At 36.8% G+C, this 15406-nt stretch overlaps 2 protein-coding genes across 22 annotated transcripts; one reads left to right on the forward strand and one right to left on the reverse strand.

Annotated features, from left to right (window-relative positions):
• Nucleotides 1–3815: 3815 nt before the first annotated feature.
• Nucleotides 3816–10607, reverse strand: MAP3KA (mitogen-activated protein kinase kinase kinase 3). 3 transcript variants are annotated; one of them, XM_021957950.2, is made up of 11 exons: nucleotides 9860–10602; nucleotides 8805–9122; nucleotides 8406–8493; nucleotides 8195–8257; nucleotides 7946–8106; nucleotides 7639–7714; nucleotides 6048–6107; nucleotides 5780–5887; nucleotides 5436–5672; nucleotides 4487–4590; nucleotides 3816–4392 (listed from the first exon to the last, which is right to left on the reverse strand). In XM_021957950.2, the coding sequence occupies exons 1-11, from the start codon at nucleotides 10309–10311 to the stop codon at nucleotides 4128–4130; spliced, it is 1932 nt and encodes a 643-aa protein (XP_021813642.1). In that variant the 5' UTR covers nucleotides 10312–10602; the 3' UTR covers nucleotides 3816–4127. The 3 variants fall into 3 exon arrangements, with proteins under 3 accessions (XP_021813642.1, XP_088107600.1, XP_021813643.1); XM_088251474.1 differs by lacking the exon at nucleotides 8805–9122 and having other exon boundaries at nucleotides 9860–10604; XM_021957951.2 differs by lacking the exons at nucleotides 3816–4392; nucleotides 4487–4590 and adding an exon at nucleotides 4832–5200 and having other exon boundaries at nucleotides 9860–10607.
• Nucleotides 10608–10978: 371 nt separating this feature from the next.
• LOC110756509 (uncharacterized) lies at nucleotides 10979–15406 on the forward strand. 19 transcript variants are annotated; one of them, XM_088251484.1, is made up of 8 exons: nucleotides 10983–11235; nucleotides 11373–11460; nucleotides 12764–12863; nucleotides 13011–13050; nucleotides 13458–13522; nucleotides 14284–14325; nucleotides 14417–14680; nucleotides 15248–15406. In XM_088251484.1, exons 1-7 carry the CDS (start codon nucleotides 11139–11141, stop codon nucleotides 14426–14428), a joined length of 444 nt encoding a protein of 147 aa, XP_088107610.1. In that variant the 5' UTR covers nucleotides 10983–11138; the 3' UTR covers nucleotides 14429–14680; nucleotides 15248–15406. The 19 variants fall into 19 exon arrangements, with proteins under 19 accessions (XP_088107619.1, XP_088107617.1, XP_088107608.1 ...); XM_088251487.1 differs by having other exon boundaries at nucleotides 10984–11235; nucleotides 13403–13522; XM_088251479.1 differs by lacking the exon at nucleotides 13458–13522 and adding an exon at nucleotides 13815–14056 and having other exon boundaries at nucleotides 10984–11235.

Here is a 15406-nt window from a genome sequence, read left to right on the forward strand (position 1 = left end):
TCTCCGATCAATTATCTTCCCTCTCTTTTCTCTCTCAGTGTCAAGCGCTGTGCAATTAAGTTTTTTAAGTATTATTAATTTTTTTAATAGTTAAATTAAGTTTTTTTAAAGATAATTTTAAATTTTAAATTATTTTTTCTTAACACATGGCATTTAGTTTAGCAAAATAGTGGGTCCCATTAGTGCCACGTCAGCATTTTTAACGGAATTTTTAACAGACTTGATGATGAGGGGCAAAGTGAGACACAAAACATTGATCAATAAGGCAAAGTGGGCCACTTTAACTTCAAGGGGGAATAGTGAGAATTGACCAATGTTTTAGGGGGCACTGTAGCACTTAAGCCTATGTTTTATATGAATTGATTACTTCCAGTTATGGTTTCATAAAGTATGAATGTGATTTACTTTTCTATTTTATTGAGAACTTATTTTTGTATGTTTATTAGGGATGCATACTTAGTTTGTATGCAGGGATTTGATGCTAGAATATAAGGGAATTTCACCTAATCGTTATGAACTTATATTCACAAGTGGTGAAAGTCACTAGTCATGATTGAATTAAGTAAATTCTTGGCAGGAGTATCATGCTTTTAATAGTTACGAATGCTTTGTCAATGCTTATGATTTTCACATAATTTAATGATCTTTGATACGTATCTTTATCATGTTGTTCATATAGGGAACTTGATGAGAATAATTTGATTGTGTCGCTGAGTCCAATTCAATGAACTTAGGAAAATCTGAGAGTTAATTAGTGCATTCACAATTAATTTGGGGCATTGTCATTCATACTTTATAGAAAGAGTAACTGGAGATCGATTTGTATGCATATGTTCCATGTGTGAAGAAGAATCATCTAGCTATCCCTTCATCCATACTTCATTCACAACTTAGTTGTTTGCTGCTGTCATTATTACTTTAGTCTGAATCGTCCAAATTCCCCCCAATCATTGTTTTCCTTAACTTAGTTTTCAGTTTAATAAGTTTAATTTGTGTTGATTAGCATCCCTCCTAATCCCCGGAATAGAACGATCCCTACTTACTCGTACTACGATTGCATAATTCATAAGGTTTAATTTGTGCGTTAGTTATTTCTCACGTCAAGGGCATGCCTTGTTGAGGTCGATGTAGTCGACGTACACTCTCCACAGGCTTTTATCTTTCTTTACTACTAGAACAAAGTTCGCCAGCCATTCTGTGTAGGACTTCTTCAATGAAACCGACAACTAGGAGCTTGTCGATCTCGGCTTCAATGATGGCAACCTGCTTAGGGGCGAAGTTGCATGTCTTCTGCGCTACAGGCTTGATAGCTGGGTTGACGTATAGGCGATGGCAGATGATCTGGGGATCGATGCCTGGCATGTTGGATGGCGACCATGCAAATACGTCTTTGTTGTTATGGAGGAAGGCTGCAAGCTCTGCCTTTTCCTCCTGGCTTAGGGGTACTAGCTCGACGTCCTCTTCAGTCTTCCATCCTTCTTCAGGAGAGACCTCCAGACGGATTCCCTCGACTTGGTCCTGATTCTTTGATTGCTATTGGGGAGTAGCTATTCCCTTTCCTTTTTGGTCTGCTCAGCCATCAGGAATGGGATCTGCTTTCTCCTCTGCTTGTTCTACTCCCTTCTGATCTGCCTGATTCACAGGGAGGAACTGTGTTTGCTTGCTTCTCTTTAGCCCTTGAGCTGAGCATTTCCTCGCCATTGCCTGATCGTTGTTGATCTGGCCGACAGGGATTGGGTAGCGGATTTTCTGATGTGTGGCGGAGGTGATGGCATTGATCTTGCCAATCCATGATCTGCTTAGAATGTTGTTGTATAGGGAGACTTCATCGATGACCATGAATGTTTGCGAACTGATTACAGGTGGGGAGCAGACGTCGAGATCTATCACGCCCACAGTAACTGTTGTTGCGCCATTGAAGCCAATTAGTGACCTGGCCGATTTATTGATCTTTGTCTCTAAGCCTATCTGTTGGATGACTACCAATTGTAGGATATTGGCTGCGCTGCCCTCGTCTGCATGGATTCAGTCAACCATGGCCTGAGCGATTTGAATGCTGATGACAAGGGCGTCGTTGTGTGGTTGATTGAGGCCGATTAGATCTTTCTTCTGGAAGCTGATCACAGGATCGTCTTCTGCCAGTGGAAGGCTAGTTGAGACTTGGGAGATCATAGTGGCCTGTTTGATCTTCCTCTTCTTTTCTTTGCTAGTCAACTCGGACTCCTCGAAGTCAGCTAGGATTGTGTTTATCCTTATGACCTTCTGGGGTGGCTCCTTGGCGGTATCACGGTCCTCAATCTGCTGGATGGCCTGCTTCGCAATGAATTATGTGCAGTGACCCTCTCTCACGAGTTCTTCGAGGTGCGCTTTCCAAGCAAAGCAGTTATTCGTATTGTGCTCTTACGTGCCATGGAAGGCACAGTATTTTCTAGTATCCCTCTTGTCCGGATCTCCCTTCAAGGGTGGTTGTCTTCTCACCCGAGGTTTATTCTTCACTTGGGCTAAGATTTGATGTATGGGGATGGAGAATTTGGTGTAGTTCTCCTTTGCCATAGTGTCTCCTTGTGGGCGCGACCTGTGTTTGTCTTTGTTCTGGCTACTAAGCATGTCGCTTCTTTGGCTTGCCCGCTTGGTTGGCTCATCTTCCTGCTTGGTAGACTTCTTCGCGGCAATTCGATCATTATCCCAAAGCGCGTAGCGTTCCACGGTCGCGAAGACCTCTGCTAGAGTCTGACTGTGAGTGATAGTTAACTCGCGGTATAAGTCGTGTTTATCTGGAAAACCTTTCTTGCAAGCAGAGGACGTGATTCGGTTATCGCACCCTACAATGTTGGCATTTTATGCTTTGAATCTCTTGATGTAATCTCGAAGGGATTCATTGGGCTTCTTGCGCACGTTGTACAGGTGGTCAAGGTTCTTCTTGATCGCAGGTTGTACAGGTGATCAAGGTTCTTCTTGAAAAACTTTTTTCCCTCAAAATTTGACTAAGTACGAAAAATAGACTTTTGAAATACTAATGTTTTCAATTATATTTTTGGCGGTTTATATTCCTTACAACTTAAATAATCAAACACGATTTTATGAGATTTTAGTATAAAGTATGCATTAACTTATTAGGGTACCAATATTGGTATAAACTGTATCTTCTACTAAAATTGGATTTTCATATTTTGATTTTTTTGGAATTTGATTTTCTAGTATTTTAGATTGAATCCAAATAGGGGGTACTTTTTTATTTACATTGTAAACTTAAGTAAATGGAGTAATATCAAAATAAATTAAAATAAAAACACAAGACATGTACTTAAATGGGCGGTCCGAAAAATGAAAAAGCCCATGAAGGCCCGACCTGAACCCAAAAATTTCAGGCCAACCGGACCCAACCCAGTCCAATCCAATGACGAATTGTAGTCGAGGGAGCTGGGGAACTCATTTTGTTTTTAATTTTTTAAATTAAATTTTGTTTTTGTTTAGGGTTTAGAAAATATCAAAATTCTCAAAGATTTTTGTTGGTTTTGTCCAACGTGGTGCATGTGTTGCTTCCACATCTGTATATAAATAGGTCCCACGTTTACCACAACGCTAATTTAACGGATGAGCAAACGACCAAAACTGATGAGAAGTGTAAATTAATTAAATTTTAAAACATTGAAGTGTAAATTGATAAAACTGAAACTTCATGGCCATTTTGAAAATACCCCCAAACCTGCAGTGTACCCCAAACCTGCAGTGTTTATAATGTCCTTAGCCAAAAAATTTATAAAAAAGGTAAAGTGGGAACCCCATTTTGTCTATATCGAACGAGTAACTGCCCGTACAAGAATAATCATCTTTCACCATGAACATAATTATAAAATTTAAATCATAAATGTTACAAATGTGACCAGCTAGCTTCCATTTACAAACAGTAAGGATTTAGACCAGTATCTACCCCATGCATTTTAAACTTGTCCGTAAATGCCCCAGTTTGTTTTCAAATTCCCATACATAACAATCAAGTCACTTCGAGTTGCTAGGTGGCTGGGTGGTTGCATGAACCAAATTTTCTTCTAAACTTTCAGGACGACTCCAGTTCATCAAGCATTCAGGGAGACAAAAGAAAATTTTGCTTCTCATGGTATTTACATTCAAATGGGTCGTGTTCTTGGTGAACCTCCGGGCGTTTGGGCTTTAAGTATACTTGTGTCCTGCCAAGGATCAAGAGTGTACGATGTATTTGGACTTAGTGTATTATACGACGGCAAGTCACTCAAATTGTAACTACTCTGTCCCATCATGGCATAAGTTGGGTGAGGAGGAGAAAGAAAACAGCTCTTGTGTGTCTGTCCATATTGTCGTAAAGGGCTTGAACAAGGGGATACAGGCAAAGATGTAATCATCCTTATATTCTCTCTGCATGTAAGAAATGACAAAAGCTTTTAAAAATTATAACATGTTCTACAGACTACAGAGATGAGGATATGACGAGCAGAATGTATAATATTACCTGGGGCTCCGCACAGCTCTTGAAGTCGCGGCTGTGGGCTTTGCTGTGTGATCTGCATCACTCAAGGTGATGCTTGTTCTGTTGGAATGTAGCTCCAATATTGGCTGCTCAAAAGGAGAAATGACAACGAAATCAGGTTGGGCAAGAGCCTAAGTTTGATACAAAGAGTTATTAAAATAACAACTATCAATCAAACTTTGAAACATTAATGCCCCTGCCTCAATCTGCTTCACATTTTATTTGTTTATTCGTTTTTGTTTTGGTAAGAAACATAAGTTTTTTATTAAAAACAAAAACAAGTACAACCACTGTGGACAAGTTGTCCACCACAGTAATACATCAATGAAAAATAAACAACCTATCAATTAACACACTTTCTAACTCCAAAGAGGTTTCAAAATACAAAAAAGACTCTTAAAAGAAGAGCTGCTTTCCAAATCTGTCAAAATAGAAGAAAATGAAATATCCCGAAACAGGGAAGTCCAAAGTGCAGACCAAAATATGACTATCCCAGAAAACTTCGATCTGTTTCCCTCTGTGATTCTCAAAACTATTCTTATTTCTGTTCACCCAAATACCCGAAACAGCACTTGCACCCAACCAATCCATAACACTTCTGCCTTCTTACTGCCACCAAAGGTTGCTACTGGGGAGTGAAGAAACAAATATCCACACTTTTTTCATAGGAAAAAAGTCCCACACTTCCACCACCTCCTTCACACATGATGCACTTTGTTTTAATGATTTCAACAATTTCATTATACATGTATACTAGAAACAATTCAACCAAACAAAGCCTCCTACTCTGTACAATCACTATGTTGACTGAAAATGACCATTGTTAAATAGGCAATTCATGATTTGGCCCTCATACTAATATCTTTAAATATGTATGTAGTCAAACAGTTCTAAAAGGCCTGGCAAAAAAAAGAGTTCTAAAAGGCTTTACCGGTGTCCTGCTTCCATGAAAAGCATACGGGAAGGCATCCTTGGTTAACTTGGTGTTAGAAATTCTTGTAGACGTTTGCTCTCTAATGAAAGGGTGGTCTAGCAGCTGAGATGCTGCGGGACGCTCTGATGGGTTCCGTTGCAAGCATAGCCTCACAAAATTTTTTGCATCTTTGGAAAGATGATCAGGAATCTCTGGAATATCTTTGCTGTTTCCAATTTTAAAAATTGCCGCCACCTGTTGAATCCAACGTAAGGAAACAAGTTTTGGTCCAGCAAACACTTTGTAGCTGATGATAACAAAGAAAACTTGTAAAGCAATAAGTTCTGAACATTATATCGCACCCCTTCATACTGGCTCCAAGGAGGTTTAGAAGTTGCCATTTCAAGAATTGTACATCCCAAGCTCCATATATCCACTGCAAGACTATAGCCGTTTATATTCATTACAACCTGAAATTAAGATTTCATTAACATCAGAAAACCCCACCTGAGTAAACTGGATACTTAAATGAATAAGAAAAAGAGGGAACATGATGCTAATGTAAGGCAGAGCACATTCTATTCATGTGTGTGTGTGTGAGAGAGAGAGAGAGAGAGAGAGAGAGAGTACCTCAGGGGCCATCCAATAAGGACTTCCCTTGAATGAAAGCATTGAAGCACAATTTGTAATCTGATTCAGAACAGAAAATCATCAGACTTCACAAAATTTACTTAGAAAAGTAACCAGGAAAATGGCAGTCAAATACTATTGTTTATTTCATCAGTCAAATACCACTCATATATGCATCTTCTATCTATGTGCTGAAGTTCATCAGAAGGTTTTTTCTCTCTTTCTTTTATAAAAAACCAACTTTATTAGTAACTTACAAAACAAGTTGCAGATGAGTCATCCACTTCATACAATACAATAATGATAATACAACAATTTCCTACCACAAAACCAAGCTAGAAAAGAAAGAGATGGAAGAGGAAGTCATTTAATTTGGTCTTTAAATCGGGCAATTTTTTATTCCTGCGATTAGTTTCTAACTTGTTCTCTAACTTTTCCAGATCTTAGCAAGATTTTTAAGTTTTCCAGATTTCAGTAGGATTTCTAAGTTTCCTATTTTATTTAGTTAGAATTTCTGTTTTAGCATGGGATTTTTTATCCTATTGTCTCTAGGTTTTAGTTTGCTATAAATACCCCTCTCACGTAATTCATTATGGAGTTTAGAGATTAGAGATTTGAGTTATGAGAAAAGTTTGCTTTCCAGAGATTGGAGACTCCTTGGTGTGAAGCCAAACCCCTTGGTGTGAAGCCAAGGCTTCTATTCCCATCTACTTTCTGTTTTATAATTGTTTTTGCTTCCGCTAAATTACCAAAATACTCAATTCACCCATATCCTACATCAGTTGAGGGTGATGAGCCTAATGAATTGATTGACTATGAAAGTGGCTATTAGCTACATCAGCGCTCAAATTACTTCAATCCCTGGCTTCGATGATCAACCCCTAGCACATTTAGGTTTAGATCTTCAGCCATCCTGGTCCTCAGGACCCAACACAATAATATTCATTCTTATATATTTCCTTTAAAATATGCAAAAGGGGTTGATACGTCCTATCCACAAAGAAAGCTTACACTCTTCCACACATTACCAGTGGACGCTACAGCCGCTAACACTTAATCTGCAAGAGGGGAATCATTATGTGAAACTCTCAACATCTTGTTCGGTAAACGGGAGTTTAACCAGGCATGTCACCCTTGCCTAACCGTTCGGTCTGAAATACACCCCTTCCAGTCACAAGAATATCAGATAATGATAATTTCCGAAATTCAAGAAAAACCAAAGCCCAAAGTGGAGTCCAAGATCTTAATTTATCCATATAATCTCCTCCATAATTTTAAAATATCCTCTTGTTTCTCTCTAACCAAACCACCCAATAAACAGACAACCACCCACCTTCTGCATTTTTTACCTCCACCAAGCACCTTATGTTACCCCCATGAAAACATGTATCATTTTCCTCTTTTGGGGACAAATAGCTGTTCTAAAGAAAGATAATGATAAAAAGAAAACATGGGCAATTTCCCTGTCATATAGTTAACAGTTTCATTCTTTACTCTTCCTAGACACATTTATGTTTGAGGTAAATTAATAAGTCTATGCCTTCATCACTTGACTAAGAACTTATTGTGCAGAGGATGAGATGCAATTTACATGTTTAGCCATGCCAAAGTCTGCCAACTTAATTTCACCATTAGGATCCACTAATATGTTTGCCCCTTTAATGTCCCTGCAAGGAAAAGCAAATGAGTAAAAAAAAGTTCTAAAAATATATAAAACTACCTATAATTTGAATTAAACAGATTTTAATAAATTGTTATCAGTATTAAAGTATAAGGTAAAAGATCAGAATTTCAGGATTCCGAAAAACTAGATTTAAAATGAGATATTGCAAGTAAATAAAACACAGGAAGATTCATATGGCTAACCACATATGATATTATCGGTAAAATCCACATACCTATGAACCGTATTTCTTCCATGTAAGTAGGCAAGCCCAGATATAATCTGTCTGGTATAATTTTGAATCACAGGTTCCTTAAAAGGACCATATTCTTGAAGTAATTTATGAATTGAGCCACCAGACACATATTCCAAATAAACAGAGAGTGCGTCTTCACCCTGAAAAGATGACAACCCGAAGTTACTACTAAACTAGGGTCCAAGGGCAACATGAACAGCCAACGCATTTAATTGAACATTGTCTTACCAATTCACTTCCATGATATTGAACAATGTTTGGATGTGAGAGCCGACTAAGCAAATTTATCTCCTGTTGACAACAAAAAGGTTAGATACAAATCAGTCAACAACCAAACATTCAGATGGAGAACATATTACCATGTAAATTTACAATAAACACTCAGTGACAACTCAAAAGATAAACTCAAAAGGAGCAAGCATTATCTGGACAAAGTTACCTGGTTCAGTTGCTTAAGACATTCTTTTGATGTCCGATCATCAGAGACAAGCCTAACTTCTTTTATTGCACACATTTGCCCACTTTCACTGTCAAAGTCACAAATGAAAATTTAGGAAAAGGAAAATCATATAATTAGTAAGAAATACAGATGAGTTGTCGGCAGTCCAGTTATTGTAAAGACAGTTATTTGGTAACCTTAATCTCCAATCCATTATTCTTCCTTATATTTTCTAGGCTAATCTGAAAAGTGTGTAGACATATATATACCATCATTCATGTGACTTGATGTTTCGTTTTCCTTGCCCAAAGTAGAAATATTCAAGTCAGTTCCCAAGACCAATAAAAAGTATCATTCACTTCGTTTATTAATCAATCCACCTACAAGAATACAAATTACCTATTAAATCCGACATAAACATGGCCAAAAGTCCCCCTTCCTAGAAGCTTTCCCTTCTTCCACTTTGATAGTGCACAAGTTGTGTTCTCAATGGTGACACTAGTTCTACTGTTGGGCAAGGCAGAAGGGCTAGTTGGAGAACCTGGCGGGAGAGGAAGTGGATGACAAACACTCTTCCCGTCTTCTTGCTTTCCCGTTGGAGACTCCAAACTTATGGCACAAAACAGCGGGTGAAGAGGAGATGTCGGGCTAGTTGGCCCCCTAGACCCAGGACCGGGGCTTCTAGGCATCACGTTGTACTTGGGATCACCATTAACTCTGTGAACAATAAATGGCATGGGTAACATCTAGCAGTATATAAAATAAAAATTGAGCTTTTCGTGTCATTTTTCCTTATACCAGGGATTTACAATGTTCCCAATCATCTTCTTGTGGGATTATAAGAACAAATCCATCAATTTAATACACATAATGTATGGCTAATGAAAGTAGGAAATGCTAATTTTTACAGTGAACATCGTGCAGAAAATGCAAGTCCAAAGTTGTTCTAGTAAGATTTTTGTTAAGTTATTCTAAGGTTGAACTTCTCTATTCTACACATCACCGTATTCTAAGGATTTATATACTTACGCTCAGTGAAAACAAATAATAAAAACTAAGATTGTTATAGTGAGACAGAAAGCAGAGAATCGTACAAGAGTAAGAGGCTCAAGAAGAAAAAGAAAGCAAGAAAGAAGGCCCGCATCATGTGGTTTTTCATCGAAAAGATGAGCTCGTATACAAGACAATCTATCTCCACTCTGACAGCCAAAAAACTCAATCGAATTATAGCTAATTAATTACTAAATTGAGATCCAATTAGTAACTGTGATCCGATATATTCATAAATGAATTAGATTTATTGAATGGAATCCAGTGATTGGACTAAAATTTCTTACAAGAATGAGATGAGATGAATTGAATTGAATTGAATGAAAAACAACGCACAAGTCCCAAATTGGACAGAAAACAGCAAAAGCCCCAATCGGAAAAGCAGGGTTTGTGGGGTAACCAACCTGTAACTGGAAGCACCAAATTGAGCATGGCTGTCATGCGCAATCGGTTGGTCTTCGGAGGACCCAGAGGAGCTGACGCTTGAAACTGAGGCGTAGCCAGATCCCAAGCCAAGCACCTGATCATTTCCCAAGCCCTGCGCCGACGACACCGACGGCCGAGGCAGGGGATGCCCCTGCCTCCTCTCGCATCCATCGGAGTCGAAACCCGAAAATCCAGAAGCAGAAACACCAGCACCCACAAGTTCCTTGCTCGCTCTCGGTGACCCACGCGTTATTTGTTCGTCGAAGCTCTTGGGCCTAACGCCTTTGTCTTTCTTCTTAATATCGCTATTGATCGAAGATTTGATGATGAAATTGTTGTTGTTGCGGTTCGAGTATGGGTTTTTGTGTTGAAGTGTCTTCTCTTGCTCTTCTTTGCTCTTGCTTGATTTTCTTCCCCACCAAGCAGGCATTTTTACCTGAAGTTATTTCTGTCTCTATACCTATATGTATATTTATATCTGTATCTATATATCTATATCAGGCGCCCTATAAAACAGAAAAAAAATTTCTAACTATGTAATTTAATTTAATTTAACTGGCAACAACAAGAGAGAAGAGAATTGGGGAACGAAATTTGAGAGAGAGAGAGAGAGAGCTTGGAATTGGGGGTTTGTGCGTTGATTTTATATGGAAGAAGATGATGATGAAGAAGAAAGGAAGACTTTTTTTAGAGAGAGAGAGAGAGAAGTGGGACCAGTGGATGAGAGAGAGAGGGGCAACACAACAGTGAGGAACAGCTCAGCGAAGAGGCAAGGACAAAAGAGAGAGTTTGAGGACGGCAGCCGGTGGTTGGATAAAGCGTGAGAAATGACGTGGCAATTTCCTAATTGTGATATACTTATTACTGTCAACTACATGTGTCATGCACTCATGTGTACACACATAGCACATACATGCATACATCATTACTATTTTTATAATTTTTTTTTATCTATATCTATATATATAAAGCAAAAAACAGAGAATAATGAAACATTCAAAAACTCCGAATATGCCATTTGTCAAAGAAAAAATTAAAAGCACACAATTTTAATTAATTGAGGGTGAAATAGTAAAACACCACTGATTTATAAAAAAAGAAAAAAAAAAAGAAAAATAGAGTCGTGCTGTGCCTGACTCGCAGGAGAAAAGACTGTTGCGTAGAAAAGAAGAAGAGCTGAAGAACGTGGAGAAAAATTCCACGGATTCAGAACCCACGAAGCTGGCGGTTTCCACAATTTCAGAACCCATCACCACCATGTTACTTATATTTTCTTCGTCCACTTTACTGGCACCTTTTTCTGCTTCAGAAATTGAAATCGCGAGTAACCACCCAGGAACATCCAATGTAACTGGTCAGATCTTTACTTCTCTCTCTCTAATTTTTCATGGTCGCCAACTCTTGAAGCAGTGAGTTCCAAATCTTCTGCTTCTTTGAATTTTGTGGGTTTGCATTTGGGTTTCAGTTACTTAATGTGCATTTGGGTTTCAGTTACACATGAGAGCATCAACACCAGGCTCGCTCTGGTGATGAGGAGTGGCAAGTACACTCTAGGGTACAAGACAGTCGTAACTTCATGGTTGTTCTCTATACTAGCGATGTTCTTATATGTTTTGCATCTGTTCATTGTTATTCTCTATCTATTAACTAGCGCTGGTTGTATACATTTTGCGTCTGCATACGTTCATGGTTGTTCTCTATTAGCGCTGTTCTCCCCAGCCACTCACTCCATTAACACTTCAGTTTTTAAATCCTATCAAAACAAGATTATTTTGCTGAAAGACATGTAAAGTATTGTATAATTTATTTGCTGATTTTAAACGAAAAGCATGTTATCCAACCACGATGATATCAAAAGGCAGAGAGAATTATGGCAGAGATGAATGAGAGGCAAACATAAAAAAATTCAGAAACACACAACACCTCAAGCATCAACACCTGGACTAGACCAGGAGGGAGAATTATGTATGATGTATGATATAGTAGTAAACTTCTTTGGTTGTGGTGTTTTGGTTGAACTTTGTCTATTAAGTAGCCTCAATTGAATTTGATTTTTGGTATTTTTGTTGAACTATGTATTTTGGTTGTGGCATTTTAGTTGAATTATGTATTTTGGTAGTGGCATTTTAATTGAATTATGTATTAGGTTTTGTTCACTGTGTGATAAATCCGTTGATGTATGGAATAGCATTGTTAGTAAAATAATTGGTGGGATGAATCTGTGTTTTGAGTAATTTGTGCACAAGTGATTTTCTAATGAAGTTAGGTAACAACTGTATTATCAATTCATGAAGGTTTGTAAGTCGCATGCATGAATTCGATAAGCTTGTATGGTTTAAGCCTCCTTAGTTAGATAATGCACACATGATTACTATGTAATATTATTATGGCAGAGAGGAATTACTTTTGATTACAGAAAGGAATAATTAGTTTTATGTTGTATTATTTGCTTCAACTCGTTTGAGTGTGTTGCTTCAGGTTATGTATTTCTTCAGGTTATGTATTTATATCCTAAAAATAATTGGGTATCTATATCCTAAAAATTGGGTATATTCCTTCAGGTTATGTATTTAGGTGAATGATGATGGGTGATAGAGTTCAAGCTTGTATAGAAATATAAGTAAAATCATGTAATTGCAATCTATTAAAATCATAAGTAAAATCATAAGTAAAATCATGTAATTGCAATCTATTAAAATCATGAGTAAAATCATATAATTACAAATCCGGGTGAAATCCATTACATTAAAATCATGTAATTACAATCTATTAAAATCTCAATTGAATACACCCCCCTTAGTATGATTGGGTTTCTTTGTATTGGGTTAGCTTCTGATTTTTTTTACTATGGATTTATTTTGTTTTGGGGCAAAATATTACAGGGAAGTTGATTATAATTTCAACAACTGCCCTCCTCTGCGAAAGTCTGAAATCGAATACTACGCTATGCTTGCTAAGGTTGGGTGCACCACTACAACGGAAGTAAGTGCTATATTGCCATATTATTTTGGGTTTGCATTGTACTAAAAAGTTTAAAATGCTTTAGATGTTACCTGTTTGTGCAAGACTCTACCCCATTTTCTTTTCTGCTTTCTATTAAATTTATTCAAATATTATATTTTCTTTCAGCGGTTTATCAATGAAGCAAGCATTAGTTTTGATTTTAGGGGTACGTATCTCTCTTTAATTTTGGGTTTTTTTTTTTCCTTTTTGAATGGATTTCTTCTTCGAATTAATCATATTTGTTAGATTATTCTTGCATGTCGTGTTGTTTCTCAAATCAGGGTTCTTCATCTGCTATCATGCTTGGGATTTTTTCTTATCATCTTTTCATCCGTGAATACATGACAGAAATGAGATTTAGATTTTGTAAGGATCAGAGAATTGTGCAGCAGAGTTTTGGTCATTCATTTCTTTTTGAATTTGCAATAGTCATGTTAATTGTATCATGGTTTCTTCTTTCTGTTGTTTATTGTGTGCTATTCATAGTTTTATATCAATTATCGCACATCAATGGTCAGGAATCTTTGCAACCTTTGAGTTGGATTTCTCTGATTACATCAAGTGCTTATTCAGAAAATGGCAATTGTCCTTTACACAAAGAATCTGACTGGAAAGAAGCTGGATATCATGACCACAGAGTGAGACTCCATTTTCAGGCCACTTTTTTGGTGTTACACTCCAAATAACATGGTGCTTCCAGTTTTAGGGTGTTTATTATGTGCCATTCATAGAAGACATTTGGAATGTCGAGTGGTATTTTTGCTTTTCGAGTGTTGTATTATTTTGTTTGAGTTTTAGAAAACATGTTATTTGTGTTAGATTTAATGTGTCAATTTCTGTTACAGAATTCTGAATTGTGCATTTTTTTTTCCATGTAAGAGTACTGGGATGGATGCTTGGGCGTTCTTCTCATTCTCTTTTCCACTGCAGATTATAAGCTTAGATGGGTCTGCTTCAAGAAGCTTTGTTATATTCATAATCAGCAGTTCGTTTTAGTTGCTTGCAGTTTTTCGGTGCTCTCCTCTTCATCTCTGCTTTTCTCAGTAATTCATTTATTTAGAGTTGTGTATAGCTTTGATTTTTGTTCTTCTTTTTTTGTTTTCTGAGGGGATTCTTTTGGCAGAGGAGTTGAAGGGTTAGAAGCAGTTAGGTGAAGAAAATGCTTTCTTTGAGTTACTTCTATTTCAACTTTCTGTGAAATTCCTTTTTCTTCTGACTGAAAATGCTCTGACCTTCTAATGCAGATCTTCTAAGAAAGAAACAAATTGGATGATATTTAATCCAAGTTATATGATCTTTATATGTTGAATAAATTGTTTTAGTATTTGAACCCAAAGTTTGAGTCTTTGGGTGACTATGCCTTTGTTTGTTTGTTTAAACTTATTTATCTGTTTTGCAGATCAATAGCTTCAATTTTGGTTTATTAACAAGCATCCATTTGGTATGTAATTTGGCAATAGAACATAAATTCAGCCACTATTCCTGTTTTCATTAGTTGATATTAGTTTTGTATGGTGACAACAATTTGATAGGAAATTTGGTGAAGTTGATATGAGGAAGTTCATATTACTAGCAAAGGGTAGCTACGTCCTCATCATCACCATCTCCTCAACACCCATCTTAGACTCTCCTCATGTTTTGCTCAGTGATGCAAGGAGTTCAATACATATCAAGGAGTTTTGTAATTGTGAACTTTTGTTCTTTATACTATCCATTCTATTTTATTGTGCATAATGGATGAACTCAAAATTTTTCAGAGAGGAACAATTAAGAGATAAAGCTGTGAAGCATTTAAGGTATATACATTACTAATATGATTGTCTTTTTGGCGATTTGGAGAAATAATTAGTATAGCTCTACTTTTTCTTTTCTTTTCCTTTTTTGGGTAAAGAGTTAGTTGAAGTACAGAGGTGCTGTATGAAATTTGATAATGTTTTTGTGTGATGTATGTTTTCTCTTTGTATAAAAAGCCTTAAAGGCTTCTAATATTTCCATTTTTCCAATTGTACGCCCATATAAGTCCCTTTTCCTACAGTAGGAACATTTGGTTGCAATTTTTTTCTTTCCTGCTCTGTATTCAGTTTAAGTTTCATGCTTCATGATTGTAATGTTTTTATTTAAGAAAAGCGATAATTTTATTTTTTAGTTACACTATTAGAATTCTGAAACTTTAATTATTTACTTCAATTTGGGTAATTGACATCATAGAATTTGATTGGTTGTATTTTGAGGTTCTCTCATTATTTGGTTGATGTAGTTCATTCCAATTACTGTTTTTTTTTCTTTCTTGCTGTTCAAATTTGTAGATTGTGTAATTTTACGATTTCTCTTGCTTCTATGTTTTTCCATTTTTCCTATTGTAGGCGCATAAATGGCAAGGCCTTCACATCACTGCATTGGTTACTGAAAAGGAGAATGGATACATGTAAAAAAACAAATAAAGGAAATTTGTACTGGATAATTTGTCTTTGTGCCAAAATCATGAGTTGCTTAGGTGAAATACAAATATGTTTTTATTATTT

Source organism: Prunus avium, chromosome 4 (assembly GCF_965620075.1).
Source record: "Prunus avium chromosome 4, drPruAviu1.hap1.1, whole genome shotgun sequence".
Classification (NCBI taxonomy): Eukaryota; Viridiplantae; Streptophyta; class Magnoliopsida; order Rosales; family Rosaceae; genus Prunus; species Prunus avium.